The sequence below is a fragment of the Somniosus microcephalus genome, chromosome 24 (genome assembly GCF_052327205.1).
Source record: "Somniosus microcephalus isolate GS21.2 chromosome 24, FLI_Smic_1.0, whole genome shotgun sequence".
Lineage (NCBI taxonomy): Eukaryota > Metazoa > Chordata > Chondrichthyes > Squaliformes > Somniosidae > Somniosus > Somniosus microcephalus.
The window spans coordinates 39305462-39323539 of NC_141010.1; the positions used below are offsets into that span (position 1 = coordinate 39305462).

The 18078-nt window shown below is 41.3% G+C and overlaps 1 protein-coding gene across 1 annotated transcript in view; it reads left to right on the forward strand.

Moving 5' to 3' along the window:
• The window catches only part of med24 (mediator complex subunit 24), a 70176-nt gene extending 62079 nt beyond the window's left edge, over positions 1–8097 (forward strand). Inside the window, exons 24-26 of the mRNA XM_085966541.1 lie at positions 196–276; positions 2043–2191; positions 4951–8097. Of these exons, the coding sequence (XP_085822667.1) occupies positions 196–276; positions 2043–2191; positions 4951–5067 (347 nt within the window). The 3' untranslated portion in view covers positions 5068–8097. The remainder of the gene's footprint in view (positions 1–195; positions 277–2042; positions 2192–4950) is intronic.
• The last annotated feature ends 9981 nt before the right edge of the window (positions 8098–18078 follow it).

Consider the following 18078-nt stretch of genomic DNA (forward strand, 5'->3'; position numbering starts at 1 on the left):
ACTTTTGCAACATATTTTGCATCAATATGTTAAATTGTTATGAACTGTTGTAGCAATTCAATTTTCTTTCTAATCCCTTTTATATTTTACTTTAACTGGAAATGAAGTCGCTTACATTTTGTCATTTTTTCCACTCCTGTGGATCTAAATAAATTGTTCTGTTTACTTTATAATTATTAAATGTATAATCTTTAGGTGACCGTTCAATGAGCAGCTCACTGTCTGCCTCTCAGCTTCACAACATAAACATGAGAGACCCCTTGAACAGAGTATTGGGTAAGTGATGGGTGCCTACTAAGATCTTCTCGGGACCATGTTGTTAGGCAGGCATTTGGCCACATCATAACATTGTCTGTAAAGTGCTGTAAAGGATGTAAAAAATGCTATATAAAAGCAAAGTTGTTTTTTTTGTACTCTTATTTTTATGGTATTTTACCCGTTTTGCATCCAGATTTTCTGCTGAATTACAGCTACTCCTACTTTGATGTTAGATGCTGAGTAAATTCATGTCATGATAGTTTGCTAAATTGAATATTCATTTCAGACGGGGGTTTCTTGGAAATTAATATCCTATGTTCTTCAATACTCAATTAGTCTTTCTCAAATGAGTTATGCAACCTACATAAGGGCAAGGGCTTTACTTCCAAAAAAGGAAGTTGAGCAATCTTTGAGAGGATAGTAAGTTCAGTATCATATTTATTCAGTGCGAGCTTCCAGAAGGCGTCCCGACAAGGAAGAAGCTTCTTCCTCTTGCCATGCAGTTGGCTGTATGTGTAACAGTAGTGGTTTTTCCATAAAACTAAGACTGCAACAAGCTGGTTTGGTGCTTATTACTAAACTTCTAATGCCATTACATTGTTTGACGGAGGCTGCACAAGTACTGAAATTTAAATCAAAAATCAGACCATCTGTCCCCATTTCTGCAGGCTGCAAATTTGTTTAGAAAAATAAACGTTTAATTTGAGATTTTTTTTGTACTGATTTGATACTTTTTGAAGAAAGATTGTACTGTACCTTTCATGCCCTCGAGAAATCCCAAACCACTGTACAACCAATTAATTACTTTTGCAGTGTTGTTATGTAGGCAAATGTTGCAGCAAATTTGTACACGGCAAGGTCCCACACACCACAATAAGATAAATGAATAGCTAGATTGTATTTGGTGGTATTGGTTGACAAGGGAATGTTGGCCAGGAAACTTGGGGCAAACCCCTGGCACCTTTTTCAAATAGTGCCATGGATCTTTAACATTTACCAATCCAGAAAAATGGGGTCTCACTTGTACTTGAAGTTTATTTAAGTGGTGGCTCCTGTGGTCCCTTAATAATTAGGGGGGAGAAAAATCAGATTAGCATTCCCGCTGCTAATCACATTCCAGTAACCACGCCACGTGCGTGGATGTTGGGTGAAAACAGAGCAGAGCATAGTTGTGATGCACCTTATGGTTAAATAACCTACTGGCACTCAGTGCTCAGCTTACACATGAAGAATGACCAAGTGAGTCAGGAACAGTACTAGAGAGCAGCGGACATCCATCGAATGTATCCCAGTATAGACCAATGTCTTTAAGTGTCCAGGGAGAAACCCGGAACGAAATAAATCAAAATAAATGTGTTTACACTATCTTCAAGTAACTTTAATTCTAGAAAATGAAAATTAATCATATTGATTGCATTTATTTCTCTCTTTTTAAAAGGGGGACTAAGCACTATTGGACATCTTTTTTTATTATCCTTGCCCTAATAAGAATATAAAACTCAAGCGTTAAGCTCTTTGCAGGAATGCGTTGTGGAGTTACGTTTCTGTGATCATCCACCTATTAAAAACAGTGGAGCATAAGATATACAACCCCTCCTATTTTGTTTCAGTGGATGGAAATCAATATCTTGTTGGGGGGAGGGTCTCCCAGCTTTAACTGATCTTCTTTTGAAAGGGAAAAAGTGAGAGGCTTTCTTCCAATAATGCGAGTGTTGTACAGCAGAATTTTCAGAACAACCTGAGTTCAAACACTAACCCACAAATTTTCTCAATCTCCTTTTCAGCAAACTTGTTCCTGTTGATCTCCTCGATCCTGAGCTCAAAGGTGGCTGGTCCGCACACCCAGTTTGTTCAGTGGTTCATGGAAGAATGTGTGGAGTGTTTGGACCAGGGGAGTCGTGGCAGCATTCTCCAGTTCATGCCTTTTACCATGGTAAGTCAAATCTAGAGATCGGCTGATAACCAACATAGGTAATGAACAAATTATTATGCCCTTTAAATTAAAAGATCAATATCTATGTACAGTACAATGTTTAGCATTGATGCTATAAAACAGGGGTACACAACTAGTCCATTTTGCAAAGCTTCTTCATTCTTGATTGACACCAGTTTAGAATACTTGGGCTGTTCAACTGGATTGTCCATGTACCCCATCAAAATTGGTCAGGACATTCAACGTGCTAAACTATGTCTCTGCCCATCTGCATGTGTATGTCCTAAAACAGATCATTCAGTACAGCCAGAATCACTCAAAAGCGGAGAGTCGATCCAGGCAGTTGAGAACGTAATTCCCTCCCCACCCCTCCCTTTCTACCCTGTCATATGAAAAGGTTGATAAAGACCTTTAGGAACATATTGGTATTTAATCATTCCTTACACTTAATTTGTATGAAGGATTAATTGCGTAGTGTATAGCCTAGTTATACACAGCACCAAGGTGCCACTCATCCTCCTGAAAAAGCAGGAGACAAATATAACTTAAATTTCCAAAGGAATAAGATGCTGGTGAAATATTTCTGTGTAATTTGAGCCCTGAGATTCATTAGACCTCTAATGAGCAGAATCAACTCATTGGGATCATTTACTTTCTCCTCTCTTGATCATTTAATGCTTCCTCTCTTCTTCATTGGGAATGTTGTTTTCATAATGGCCCATGCCGACATTTGAAATTGCATCATGGAAGGATGAGTGACATTGTTGCCGCAGCTTCCTGTAACGTTACTTTATCCTCTTCCCCACCCCTGCTGAAGATGCTGGCTCACTATAATCTGCAGTTCTATTGGTGCCAGGATAGCTCCAGTTCTTTGCCCATGTGGCCATTCTTCCAGCAAGAGCCTAAATATTGAATGCTGGCGGGCAGTTCGACTGTGGATGGAACCACAGATGTGGATTTGCCATCTTTAACCAAAATCCTAGACTGTCTCTCAACTCGATGCACGGAAAATATGTGGTTTTGTCAAGAGCGGGAAATTGACAGTCTGTTGACTGTGCACTGAGAGTGTTGAGCTGTAGGCAGTGTTGCAAAATTCAGAAATGCCCATTATTGTGAGTGGAAACTGATTTGATTAAGCCAATTTTTAATGACTTGTCGATTAAGGTCTTCAAAATTTGATTTATCATTCAAATTTCACACCAATTGATTTTTAATTCATATCTGTTCGGTTTTCCAAAATTTGCTGTCATTCTTGCTATTAAAATAGTATTACAAAAGCAAAATACTGCGGATGCTGGAAATCTGAAATAAAAACAGAAAATGCTGGAAACACTCAGCAGGTCAGGCAACATCTGTAGAGAGAGAAACCGTTAACATTTCAGATCGATGATCCTTCGTTAAAGTAGTATGTTTTCCGCATTGTGCTGTTGAATCACTTTGTAATTAGAGCTTCAAATTGAATATTTCAGCCTTCTTGATTATTAACCTTTTATGAGGTATCAGCCTTGGCTCAGTGGTAGCACTCTCTGGGTATGGTGGCATAGTGGTTATGTTACTGGACTAGTAATCCAGAGGCCTGCACTAATAATCCAGAGACGTGAGTTCAAATCCCACCATGGCAGCTGTGGAATTTAAATTCAGTTAATTAAATAAATCTGGAATAAAAAGCTAATATCAGTAATGGTGACCATGAAACTATCGGCTTGTCATAAAAACCCCTCTAATGTTCACTAATGTCCTTTTAGGGAAGGAAATCTGCCATCCTTACCCGGTCTGGCCTATATGTGACTCCAGACCCCCAGCCCTCTGTGGTTCAAGAAGATGGCTCACCACCCCCTTCTCGAGGGCAATTAGGGATGGGCAATAAATGCTGGCCTTGCCGGTGACGCCCACATCCCATGAACGAATAAAACAAACCTCTCGCCTCCATCAGAAGGTTGTGGGTTCAAGCCCACTCCAGAAAATTGAGCACATAATCCAGTGCAGTATTGAGGGAGTGCTGTACTGTCGGAGATGCCATTTTTCAGATGAGACGTTAAACCGAGGCCCCATCTGTCCTCTCAAGTGGACATAAAAGATCCCACGGTACAAGAAGAGCAGGGGAGTTCTCCCCGTGTCCTGGCCAACATTTATCCCTCAACCAACACCTATGATGATCTGGTTATTTATTTAATTGCTGTGGGAGTTTGCTCTACACAAATTGGCTAATGTGTTTCCGATAGTACAACAGTAACCACACTTCATAAGTGCCTAATTAGCTGTAAGGTGCTTTGGGATGTCTTGAGGTCATGAAAGGTGCGATATAAATGCAAGTTTGTTCTTTTTTCTTTAAGTTAGCCAATATTTATTGGGTAGGAATCTTGGGCAACCTCTTGTAATGAGAACGTTAAAAAATTCTCTTAATTCTTTTACTATATGCATGGGATGTACAGTACAGTCTTTTAGTTATAATGCAGCATGAAGTAGTGAAAATTTATGGCATTCGTTAGAATTCAATTTCCTGCCAGACAGCCTCCAGCTACAGACTGAGCTTTAGATTTTCAAAAACTGACGGGCTTCAGTGTATAAACTGGAAGCTTCTGTTTTCAGACTGGAGCAAGCACATACAAAGACCATGAATTAACCTTATATAGTTGAGGTTTCTCAGGAGTAAAATGTATCTGCAGATTTCAGAATGAGTTCTTGCTGCCCAGTGTATTATTTTGCAGTTTGGATGTGCTTTCTGTTTGACGACAATGTATTTTATTTTCCTGAAACAGGTTTCTGAACTGGTGAAACTGCCTGCCCTGTCCAAACCAAAAACGGTGCTAGCGATAACTGATCTGGGCCTCCCTCTGGGACGCAGGGTTGCAGCAAAGGCCATTGCTGCTCTTTGAAGAAGGCCGGTTAGTCTCTTCAGACCTAACTAGGTACAAAAAAATAAATACCACTGTCTTCGGATAAAATGTTTTACACTGTATGTACTTGAGGTATGTTATGCAGGGTTGTAGAGACAAAATCATTGGTAATGTTCAGAATACAGCTGGTTGCTGTAATGGGAAAAGCTAAGGATGAGCTTTGATGAGTCGAATAGCCCTTTCTTGTCGTCTACTTTTCTTATGTTCTGTTTTTACCACAGGACTACCAGTCAGGGTCACTTAGTGAGCATCCCCAATGAGAACATTAGGTGTACAAATGATGTACCTTTCCAGTATACATGCATTATCCTTGTTTTTTTTTAAGTTGCCTTCATGTCCCATTTACCCCGCCTACGCTATTTAATGTGTGCTAGAGTAGCATGCTTCATTTATACCTGTTTAACATGTTCATCAAATCACTAAAATCTTAGCAGGAGATTGATTTTTCCCGAAGACAACTGAGGAAACCTGTTCATATGCCGTGATCATTGTAGCTAGGAGATTGGTTTGGCTGTATTTCAGAACCAACAATGAAGCAAATTAATTTCAATTTAGGGACGTTCTATCTGGGGTGAAAAGTTAATTTAATTTCATCATTAATGTAGTTTGCCATTCCGTTTGTCCTCTTAGAAAATCGACCTGACTCTGGTCTGATGGTGTCCTTTGTTGGTGAAGCATGGGGTACTAAGCCACTGGTTCATATCTATGATTCCCCAGTCAGTTCTAGGTGTTCGCAGGATATCTTGTAGATCTTCCACTGATTAACTTAAGTGGGGTTGTTAGAGGCCTGGGCATTTGTCACTGTGTGGTGCGGTGGGACATAAGAGAGGGTAAAAATAACTTAAAGGAGAAAGAAATTCAGCTCCCTCCCACTTACTCAGCAAGCCAATGTTATTTTAAAACATTTTATCCGAAGACAGTTGCACTATAGTCAGTTGGAAAATGGGAGTTCCATTTCAATAAGGCTTTCCGTCTTGTGCTTTATGCATTGGATTTGAAGAATTTCCCATTTGAAGAATTCATTTGACTTCTGGACCTGATTCAATTTGTATTGTACTCTTTGAAGTTGTGGTGAAGAGAAGAGGATTGGGTGGGATGATACGTCAATGCCACGCCCAACCTGATGTAATAGAGGTTTTCTTTCAGTATCTGCCGTTGGAGTGCTCGTTGAGTCTATGCAGTCTTGAACCAGTTCCAAGCGAACAACCATTAAACATGCCTCTTAAAATTAATGATTGATATTAGTCCAAATTGGAATTAGTCCATGCGGCAGTGACAGATCCCATATAAATGATTAATTTTTGGAAGGGAAGTTAATTTGTTACTTGCAACATTTGGAAAAGCAGTACAAATTCACACCTATTGCGCTTCTATTTGAGATGTCTGTATACCTTCAGACAAGCAACCAGAGATCTGAAAGCTGCTGGAGTTGGTCTTGCCGTGGCAAGTCTCTGCATGGTAGTTGCCAGCAATTTGGTCGAACATTCAGATTACCCAGTGGAGACCTGGAGATTAAGAAAAAGACGCCTGTGCTGTTTGTCAGCAAATGTTCATCAACCTTGGTTTGCAGTGAGCCAGCACCTTGCATGTTGAGTTTGTCAAACTTTTTTGTTGAGTTTTAATTGGTAATTGAGAATCCCAGCGATCTTGTCCATTGGAGCGTTTCTGCAGAATCCACATGAATCAGCTGCAATACAGAGTACTGAACCAGGAAAGGCCAACTTGAAGAGGGAATTTGCAGCCCAGCTCAAGCTAGGTGAAAATGAACATAACTCAAATACTGTGTTCTCTAAGCAGATGTCATCAAAAGCATTCGATGTCAATATAATCGGAGAAACACGTCACAAAGAAAAGAAGTGTTTTAACTGTAATCTATTAGAGCTGAAATGATTCAACTCTAATAGATTGCTAAGGGTTACAGGGCTTTTCACTGCGTGTGTGCCAACCACATTTTGTTGTTAGCCCTTGAATAAGCTTATCTGGTTTAATTTTATTTTTGTGATTGTTCAAGATTTATTTTCCTGTGCTTACTATTTTATATAAAGTTTTTAACATTTTGTGCATTGCTGCAGTACTTTATTTCAACCATATTTTAAAATATCCTGCCTTATCACGTGAATTTTTCAATTGAAATGTTTAATGTTTTGAAAATCTGAACTGAGACCGTCCCATCCTCCAGGCACCTGTCTTTACCTACTACAAAAGCAAAATATGGCGGATGCTGGAAATCTGAAATATAAACAAAATGCTGGAAATACTCAGCAGGTCAGGCAGCATCTGTGGAGAGAGAAACAGAGTTAACGTTTCAAGTCGATAATGTTTCAGGTCAATGACCTTTCATCAGAACCCTCTCTCTTTACCTAGCTTGTGCTGATTTCAGTTTGCGTGGTCTTGCTGGTGGCACTACAGTTGGCACCTTAGTCTTTGACATTGCAGTTCGCTTCAGTATTATTGGATGAAGAAGATAGGGGGGAAAATGTGACGGTCCCTACTCTATCCAGTGGCATGTATGCATAGCAGCTGAATTGGACATCGCAGTTGTGGTGTTCTCCATGGATGAATAACACACCAGCACTCAGCGTCCAAGGTAACATATGAAGAAAAGACACTTTGGCAAGTTACCAATAACCTGTTGGTGGGTGTGCAGTTACCACCTGGATAGGCAGGGCGAAGGGAGAAAATTGGAGACTGTAGGCGAAGGCTGGAAATTTAAAATGCCAGATCACTCCTTGTTTTCTATGTGGTACCCTTGCGTTTTTCAATAGAAAATCACAATGAAAATTGTAAATCAGATTTTTTTTTTCTTGCAAATTTTGTGGCACATCTGTTGCCAAATTGAATTGTGTGTTAATAACTGGCCATTATAATAATTCCATATTATGTGTTGAGAGATCTGTAAAGTTTTTGTAGATACTTTTTATTTTTAAAAAACACACAATTTTACAATGGTGAAGTGCTTTGCCCTGTCTAGCTGTTAGGCTGCTTAGTGAAATAAAGATGTCTCCTATATTTATTTGTGAGGCTGTTTTATTGCTTGCTACCAATATAATAGATTAATCTAATTAGTAAGTAGAGATGTGAAGGCCTTCTTAATTGAGCTGTCTACAGCACCAGCTACTGTATTCAGTTCTGTCTTTCCTAAGCTGTAATATGCCTGACCGTACTTAGCTGAATATTTCCATTTTAATGGATCAGCGCCATTATCTTCAACAGCAATTACAATGTGGATTTATAAAGAGACTTCCTAATGATGGATTCTGGACATTGGTTAACTATGTAAAACTGCATCTGCCAATATAGTAGAACAATGCATTTAGGTTGTTACAGTAGTAATAGTGGGCTGGAGGAGTTAGAACTTGAAAGGTTCTTAAGGGCACCATTATACTACAGGTACTGTACCAGTTTGAGCTTTACGGTCTGCTGTATGTTACTGTGTCCAGGTAACACTGAGATGGCAGGACAACAGCTTGCACTGTATTCAATGAAATGTGGATTCTTTTAGCAATTCATACACGTGCACTGATTTCAACCATGACACGAGTTCCCTGTTGGTTTAAAAGGTTCTACTTGGCATTCCAATGCTGCAATAGTATTGTCACCAGAGACCCTCAGCAACAATGCAGGTTGCAGAAAAAAAGTCATTCTTTTCTATTTGGTGTGGCTGAATGGTCCACTGCTTGGTGTGAAGCTCAAAAGTAGTGTCCTTGGGTGATTCACTCTCTCCCTCCTGGATGATGGGAATTCCTATTTTGTGTGTGGAGGTTGAGCTTCAAAGAATGAGGAAGATATAGTCATTACAAAGCTGTTCTGCGTATCCTAATTGAGAGAAAGAATCGGGTCCTGGAAGTCGGACTTTTGGCATTTCCCAAAGCCAATATAGGTAAAGAAATCTCAGTAAAGGTGAGCACCAAGGTGGAGAATGTGGGAGATGAAGGACTTGCCAATCGCAACTCTCTGGTTTTCTCTCCAACTCTCTCTTGCTTGATCACCTTTGAGGGTCAGAGAGGAATCTCCGAGTTTTTTTCCAAAATTGGCCTACAGATTTTTTTTTTAAACTTCTCCCTGGAGACTGGGGGACAGTGTAGAGGGGGGGCGGAGGTGGTGTGTGGAAGTTACGCCATGCTGTGATGGGACAGTCTCAATTGAAACAACTGGTCTTTACCTGTCCTTGTTTGTATGTTCATCCCCTTCATTATGAGCAACTTGCCAGGGTAGTGTAAAGGACATGTCCATGTTCATGCCACATTTCAAAACCAACACACCATTTTATTATTATATCTATATAAACCAGAGGTTCTTCAAAATCTGTAGATGTAACTATGAAATCACAGCAGTTCACTTCATGATTTTGAAGTGAAGTCGCTATTGTTAAGTAGACAAATGAGACAAACAATTTGCACACATCATGGCCCAAATAAAACAATGAGCTAAATGATAAATTAATTTGTTTTGGTGATGGTGGTTGAAGGATGATTTCTGGCCAGAATCCTGGGAGACTTTCCTGCTCTTCTTTCAGTAGTCCGATCGTTGGGTGATTCACTCTCTCCCTCCTGGATGATGGGAATTCCTATTTTGTGTGTGGAGGTTGAGCTTCAAAGAATGAGGAAGATATAGTCATTACAAAGCTGTTCTGCGTATCCTAACTATGAGAGAAAGAATCGGGTCCTGGAAGTCAGACTTTTGGCATTTCCCAAAGCCAACATAGGTCAAGAAATCTCAGTAAAGGTGAGCACCAAGGTGGAGAATGTGGGAGATGAAGGATCGTTTACATCTACCTGAACATGAGAATGGTGCTTTGGTTTAATCGCTCATCCAAAAGACAGTGCCTACTACACTGCACATTTCCTCAGTCCTCACTTGAAGTGTCCTACAGTGGGTGTTGAATTTTTGACCACCTAACACACGAGGTAAGAATGCGACTACTGAGCCAAGCTGACATTTTGTGTTGGAATCCAACAGATTCATATGCATCTGTTTGATTCCAATTCTCTTGAATTTCAGTAAGTTATTTTTGTGAAAGAAAACAGCTGGTGCTGTGATGAAATTAAAAAATGTTGGTAAAAACTACACACTACAGCAAACACCGACTTCTTCCCCCTCAACAAAAAGCAACCCCTCTGAGCAACTTAACAATACATTACCCCGGTTTCTATTATTAAACCACAATCACGGACTGAGTACAACAATATGTTGTTAGTTGTTCCAAATCAGACGTGGGTGGGGAATTGTACAGAAACTTCTACACTTAATTTTTTCTATTTCCAAATTGCCATTTAGGCCAATATCAGTAATGCACTGAATACAACAAAGCACATTTCCTCATTTAGTGAAGCAGTCTCATGGGACAGGAGTCCCTCTGATGTGATCTGTTTGTATATCTGCTCAAACTTACTTTGAAGAATGACTTCCAATTCTAAAGAGACGCTCTTGAACACTTCCATCAAGTATTAGTGACTTGACTCTACTTCACTTTCACAGAATTAATCAGTCTGATTGTGATTTATTTATTAAAACTGATGACTCAAGCTGTCCTACTCTGTGTTTTCCTTTACCTACGATATACAGCAGTTCTATTCTCAGACTTCAAAAGAATATGTAACAAGTGATGCAGTCATCTCTTCAAAAACAACTGCTGTCTTGTGACATAACCGGCAGGTCTTATTTATTTTCTTCAATCAAGATTACAATTTGGCACAGTTTCTGATTCTTTTTTAAATTAAAAAACCAAGGTTTAAGTTTGAGTCCTGTTGTGCAGGACATCAAGATTGAAGAGAATGTGATTAGGCGATGCTGAGTTTACACTTAAATGCTTGAAGATTCCACGAGAAAGGAAATTAAGAAGTTTTGAGCTTATGACAAAGAATAAATGGGTAGAAAAGTACAATGGGTTTGTTTTCAACACAGTGGGAATGTCGTAAGAAGGAAGCGTGTACAACATGGTACATTTCAAGCTTAGAAGGAACAAACTACAAACAATGTTCAGAAGATCATTGTAGTATAACATCAATAAATTAAATGAGCGATTGGAGGCCAGATATCAGAAAGTTTGGTTATCAAATGAAAAGAGCTCTACTGTACTCTTAATTATTTGAGAAACATTTGGATGCTGCATTGAGGGGACGGTAGAGCCTACTGATTAGATGAATTAAGGTGGGCTGAATAGCCTCCTTAATTTGTAATTAGCTTGTGCTCATCAAATAAAGAATGCAAAGGGTTGGCTGATAAGTAGAAGAAGCCACAAAGATGACAAAGCCCTGGGAAACCCCTTAGATTATTATTTCACTCTTTTCCCCCAGAAGAAACTTGATAGCCACGGACATAGTTTTGGTGGCAAAACTATATAATCGTGACTTGTTTAGAAATTCATGTTTCCAGATACTTAGGGGCGTTGGTGAATCATCTATTGCTTGGCTATCTTCAGCATATTCGAATGCAGAGATGCATAATATAGGTTTTAGGGGTACAGCCATGCTGAAAATAATGAATTACACCAAAACCGTAAGGGTAATGGATAGTTTCAATGTTAACAGCAGTTTTCATAACTTTAGAAAGTTAGGATTTAAGGGCTTTCAACTGATGGAAGAATGAGGGACAGGATGCACATAAACATATTCCAAGAAGGAGGAATGGTTGACCACAAGTGACGGAATGGTAGACCAGAAGTAAGGAATTTAAGAAATGACATAGGACAAGGTTAAGTTCAGATTATTGTATATTGAGGATGATGAATGGGATACTGTCAGGACCAGAAATCTTAGTGGGAGTCCAGAGAGTTAAGACCTGGCAGGAATTAAACTTGATGTTGATCAAACAGAATGGAGGAATGTTGATTACCAAGATCATTGAGATTACAGTTGAAGGAGAAAGTGATTTGTTTTCTCTTTAGGAGAGGGAGCAACTGCATCATCAGGATGGAAAGGTTTCCGAGTAGCTACAAGACAATGTTGGCAAAGGACCAAAAGGGGTAACCGCTGAATGGGCAGGAAGACTGTAATTGACTTGTTTTTTTAAGTAAAGTTGCAATCAGCAGCTCTCAATAGTGGATTTACAGAAGTTATGAGCAGAGATCAAGTTAGCTTCGAGTTCTTCAGACTGATCAGCTGGAATAGGCAGAATGTGTCCAAGGGACAACTGGATGACAGGCAGGATTGATACAAGATACAGTGCTGGATCTGATGTAAGGGGAGGAGTAGAACATGAAAGCTTTCTTCCCAGCTAGAATATCAACTGGCACAGATAGAACGTTCAAAAGAGTGGCTGCAGCAGTGGGACCAGAGAAAGCAAGCAAAGAATTCTCAAACAGCAACTCTCAAGTGAGCAGGACTGGTTTACAAGGTTTGATTTGTTAGAGGAAATTCTACAAGAGGTAAATATGAGTGAGTGTTCAGAAGAGCCACTAGTGAGGAAGATGACTTGGATTTTATCACCCTTATGTTAATGAGTGTCCCTATTCTCTTTGATCTGTAACAGTCCTAGTGAAATCTGTCGTAGGTATGGTGTCATTAGTAAGGAGGTATGCTTAACTACTATAAAATGTTGGTTGCTACTGTGATATTTGTGCACAGTACAATGGTGTATATATTGTTTCTCTACACAATATCTCATCTATTTTACATTGTATTTTCCATACTTAGCAGCTTCTTTGGTTGGTAGTGGCTCTTGTGCCAAAAATTCTTCACTTTACTGCCTCTGTCATGAACAATTCCACATCTGCCAGTGTCACGGTTTGGGATTTTTGGCCATTTTCCAATAGAAAGACTTGGACATAAACAGTTTTTAATATGTATTCTGAGCAAAGGCATCTTAAGTGCTGAGTGGTGAACGCCTAGGCAGACAAGAGGTATTTGAAATGTGGGATGGCCTGTTTTTTTTTCCCCCACAGATGCCACAAAATGGCCAATTCGCTAGCAATGGCTGGCCATTCAGGAAGGTAGCCAGCAACTTAATGTTAAAGTAAAAGAACAGACATGCATTTATTTATATAGCGCATTTCATGACCTCCGGATGCCCCAAACGCTTTACAGTCAATGAAATATTTTTGAAGTGTAGTCACTTGACAAATTCTGCTGAGCTCTACTACTTCTTTTAAGGAAGACTATTAAGAATCAAGACACAGACAACATAAAGCTGCAAGAGGCGAACTTCTACCCTTGGCAGCGAGAGCTTGTGCTTTTTACATTAACTAAAAGGCTCTGAATTGGGCTAGCATATGCATGTTCTTTATTTTTGTTATATGTGAACAGAACTTGCACCGATTTGTACCAACTGTCTCACAGCATACCCAATGTTCTGTATATTTTGCCTACTGTGGAATAAAGCCGTTTACGAATCGAACGGAACGACCTCTCATCTAGTGTTAACTCGGTCGGTCTTCCGAGAGATTGATGGGGTACACATGCTTAAGACACAGAGATCCAATCCAGAACAGAAGGGAGTTTCATTGTTACATTCCTGGGCCTCACCAGTGTGCTCATCAATATAGGACAGTGGGAGTCAACTTCTGTAAGTGGCCGTGCCTTCAGCTGCCTAGGGTCCTAAGCGCTGGAATTCCCTCCCTAAACCGCTCCACCTCTTTCCTCCTTTAAGACGCTCCTTAAAACCTATCTCTTTGATCAAACTTTTGGTCATCTGCCCTAATATTTCCTTATGTGGCTCGGTGTCAGATTTTGTTTAATAACACTTCTGTGAAGCACCTGGGGACGTTAAAGGTGCTATATAAATACAAGTAGTTGTTGTAAGAAGCAGGTGATCACACTGCTTAAGAGAGTGACTAACACTAGTGAACCTGAGTAGATATCTGTGGCACACCCAAATTTGTAGCAGTCAGCTTGGCTCACTATAGCACTCTGTTTTCTGAATCAGAAGCCTGGAGGTGATAGTTTTCTGAGACCTGTGAGAAAGAGCAGGGTCAATGATCAGCTGTAGTCCTTTCGACGATTACCTTTATGGCAAGAGGTTTCTAATGATGGATTTATATTGGCCTATCTGCTCTTGTATCATCAGTCAGTCTGTTAGCCAGTAGAGAAACTGGGCTAATTTGATTCCAGGGCAATATTTCACTATATAAGAAGTGACAAGCCATTTTCAAGGTTCAATTTATGTAAGGAGGTAGCGCGGGGAGAAGTGCCTTTATTGTTTTGTTATGTGTCATGAAGACTAGCAATGTTTGCAGTGAGTACCATTCATTTAACTTCCATATATAAATGATCTGTTGGTTTATGGCCTATGTCTCGGTATGATAGCGTGTTTATTGAATCCACCTATCAAAGTTGAGAAGCGTTTGGCAGCATGTGATATAATCTAGTAACCTGGAGTACATAGGCAAGGGTTCTCTGTTCCATATCTGGGTCTCACTGTCATTTACCTGGATATTGGGTGGTTAAAAGCAGACTCTGGATCATAGAGGGCATGCCGTCCACCAATGGGAATGGCTGGTGATGCTGAAAGCAAGTAAACTAGCATAAAGCTCAAAACATAACAATTTAACTACCTCACCATCTCTCTCCCTCTCCCTTACCCTTTCTTTCTCTTCCCCCCCCCCCCCACCGCCCAATGCTGCTTTAAATCAAAAATAGTGCTTTTTCACCCATCGTTGTCACGTACATGTCAATAATTATTTTTTAATAAAATGAAAATATAGATCAGAACCTTCTTAAAGATATGATTTCCATGCATACCTGTAATTCTGCTTTACAATATTTGAAGAAATTCACAATCACTTTGGCAGATAGAAACTTGCAAATTACTTGTCAGTCAATTACTGATAGAGACACTTGGCTCAATAGAATAGATGTACTGCAAACAGATTTAAATGTAGATCAGATCTCATGTCAAGTGTCTGAGTAGAACTGAAAGTAGCACTCTAAATATTTCTGTACCAAGCAAGTCTGAATATGTATTGTAGTCTGTGAAATTGGACTCCTGTTGGAAACCAAAACCCTAATGAGAGCTATTCAAAGATGACAGCTCAGATCACAGAATGCTTCCCACTCTAGGCTCCAGGTATAAAGTAGACGTCTGCGGCTACAAGACAACTAAGTATGAAAATAACAGCTTGATGGTGGTGGATAAGCTTTACTTCTGTGTTGCATAGTGCAGTATGTGATAGTTAAACAGTAGAATAAAAATAGAAAATGCTGGGAATACTCAGGTCAGGCAGCATCTGTGGAGAGAGATAAACAAAGTTAACATTTCAGGTTGATGACCTGAATATTTCCAGTATTTTCTTGTTTTTAATTTCAGATTTCCAGCATCCGCAGTATTTTGCTTTTGTATTAGTAGAAAATGTGGGCTGGAGACCAGTGCTTTACTTGTGTGGTGGTTTTTGTTTCCCCCCCCTCTTGGTGCTACTTTATACGTTTGCACGCCATCCCTAGTGGCTGTCGCAACCTTCTCTTTGCTGTGGTTCCTGCCAACCTGTAACTCTTAGTTGGTGCGATGACACAGCCTTGCTTGACCCCGGTTCGTACGTGAATTGGGTCTGTGGTGGAACCGTTGGTCAGCATCACGGCTTGCATGCCATCGTGAAGCAGGTGGAGGATAGTGACAAACTTTTGAGGGCAGCCGAATTTGAGGAGGACACTCCATAATCCCTCACGGTTGACAGTGTCGAAGGCCTTTGTGAGATCAAAGAAGGCCATGTACAGTGGTTGGTACAGTCATGTACAGTCATTGCACCAACGCTCTTCTCGATCTTCCTTGCTGCAATGCTCCATCTCACCCTCAGTAAGCTCCCCACTGGAGTGGAGCTAATTTACAGAACAAACGGGAAACTGTTCAACCTCTGTCGCCTCCAATCCAGATCCAAAGTCGTCCCATCCTCTGTCGTCGAATTACAGTATGCAGATGATGCTTGCGTCTGTGCTCACTCGGAGGTCGAACTCCAAACCATCGTCAACACCTTCACCGAAGCGTACGAGAGCATAGGCCTTACACTAAACATCCGTAAGACAAAGGTCCTCTACCAACCTGCCCCCGCCACACAGTGCTGCCCCCCAATTATCAAAATCCACGACAAGGCCTTGGACAACGTGGACCGCTTTCCATACCTCGGGAACCTACTGTCAACAAGGGCAGACGTCAACGACGAAGTCCAACACCACCTTCAGTGTGCCAGTGCAGCCTTCGGTCGCCTGAGGAAAAGAGTGTTTGAAGACCAGGACCTCAAACCTGGCACTAAGCTCATGGTCTACAGGGCAGCAGTGATACCCGCACTGCTGTATGCCTCAGAGACATGGACCATGTACAGCAGGCACCTCAAAGCACTGGAGAGGTACCATCAACGTTGCCTCTGCAAGATCCTGCAAATCCATTGGCAGGATAGGTGCACCAACGTCGGTGTTCTTGCTCAGGCCAACATCCCCAGCATCGAAGCTCTGACCACGCTCAATCAGCTCCGATGGACGGGTCACATTGTCCGCATGCCCGATTCGAGACTCCCAAAACAAGCACTCTACTCGGAGCTCCGGCACGGCAAGAGAGCCCCAGGTGGGCAGAGGAAATGCTTCAAGGACACCCTCAAAGCCTCCTTGAAAAAGTGTAACATCCCCACCGACACCTGGGAATCCCTGGCCCAAGACCGCACAAAGTGGAGGAGAAGCATCCGGGAAGGCGCCGAACACCTCGAGTCTCTTTGCCGGGAGCAAGCGCAGGCAGCGCAAGGAGCACACATCAACCCAAGCACCCCACCCACCCGCCCCTTCAACCACCGTCTGCCCCACTTGTGACAGAGACTGTAGGTCCCGCAGTGGACTAATCAGTCACCTGCGAACTCATTTTTAATGTGGAAGCAAGTCATCCTCGGTTCCGAGGGACTGCCGAAGAAGAAGAACTCTTAGTGTTGGCATTCAACTCTTTACATCCCCCCCCCCAACCACGACAAAACCAACCCATCTCATTATCACTGGGTCTCCATTGCTTTTTGGTCAAGTCCGAGGGTGTTATCTCCCAATTAATCTCCAACATGCATTGAATGTATTTAAACTCAACAATTTTCTACATTGTTTCCTCCTGCATCATACAGTTAATTTTTTTTTCATTCCTGGGATGTGGGTGTCATTGGCAAGGCCAGCATTTATTGCCCATCCCTAATTGCCCTTGAGAAGGTGGTGGTGAGCCGCCGCCTTGAACCGCTGCAGTCCGTGTGGTGAAGGTACTCCCACAGTGCTGTTAGGGAGTTCGTTCCAGGATTTTGACCCAGTGATGAAGGAACGGTTATATATATTCCAGTCAGGATGGTGTGCGACTTGGAGGGGATCTTGGAGGTGATGGTGTTTGCATGCTCCTGCTGCCCTTGTCCTTCTAGGTGGTAGAGGTCGCGGGTTTGGGAGGAAGCCTTAGCGAGTTGCTGCAATGCATCTTGTAGATGGTACACACTGCAGCTACATTTTATCAATTTATTCTTGGCCTTTAGATTACTCTTTTCCTCACATTATCTGGGTTGACCCTCTAGTGTCACAATGAGCAAGTCCAGGAATGGGGCTTGGCCTTACACCTTCAGACTCGGTGAACAGCTGAGATAATCCTAGAATCATAGAATGTTACAGCACGGAAGGAGGCCATTTCGGCCCATCGTGTCCGCGCCAGCCAACAAAGAGCTATCCAGCCTAATCCTACTTCCCAGCGGGGCATAACTGAACTCTCTAACTCCCCTGCACATCTGGTCACCCATTCTTCAACTGCTCTAAACTTGGCTTAAACTACCAAAAGCTTAGGTATTTGGGGGGTGGGGGAATCTAATTTCCAACTATGGGTTTGGGTGGGGGGGAACAACAGAAGGTGTGCACAAAAATACAGTGAAATGTACGTCTATTTGTCAAAAGTGGAAAAAGGCACCACCCACCTCACTGCCACATGAAACCCTAGAGGACTGGTTGAATCAATCTATGTCCCAAAAGGTTGACAAAATTTGTAGCTAATTGCTATTCTGGTTGACATAGAGGGGATGGAACACTCGACCTAAGTGGTATCTACAAATTCGGCTTACTTGAA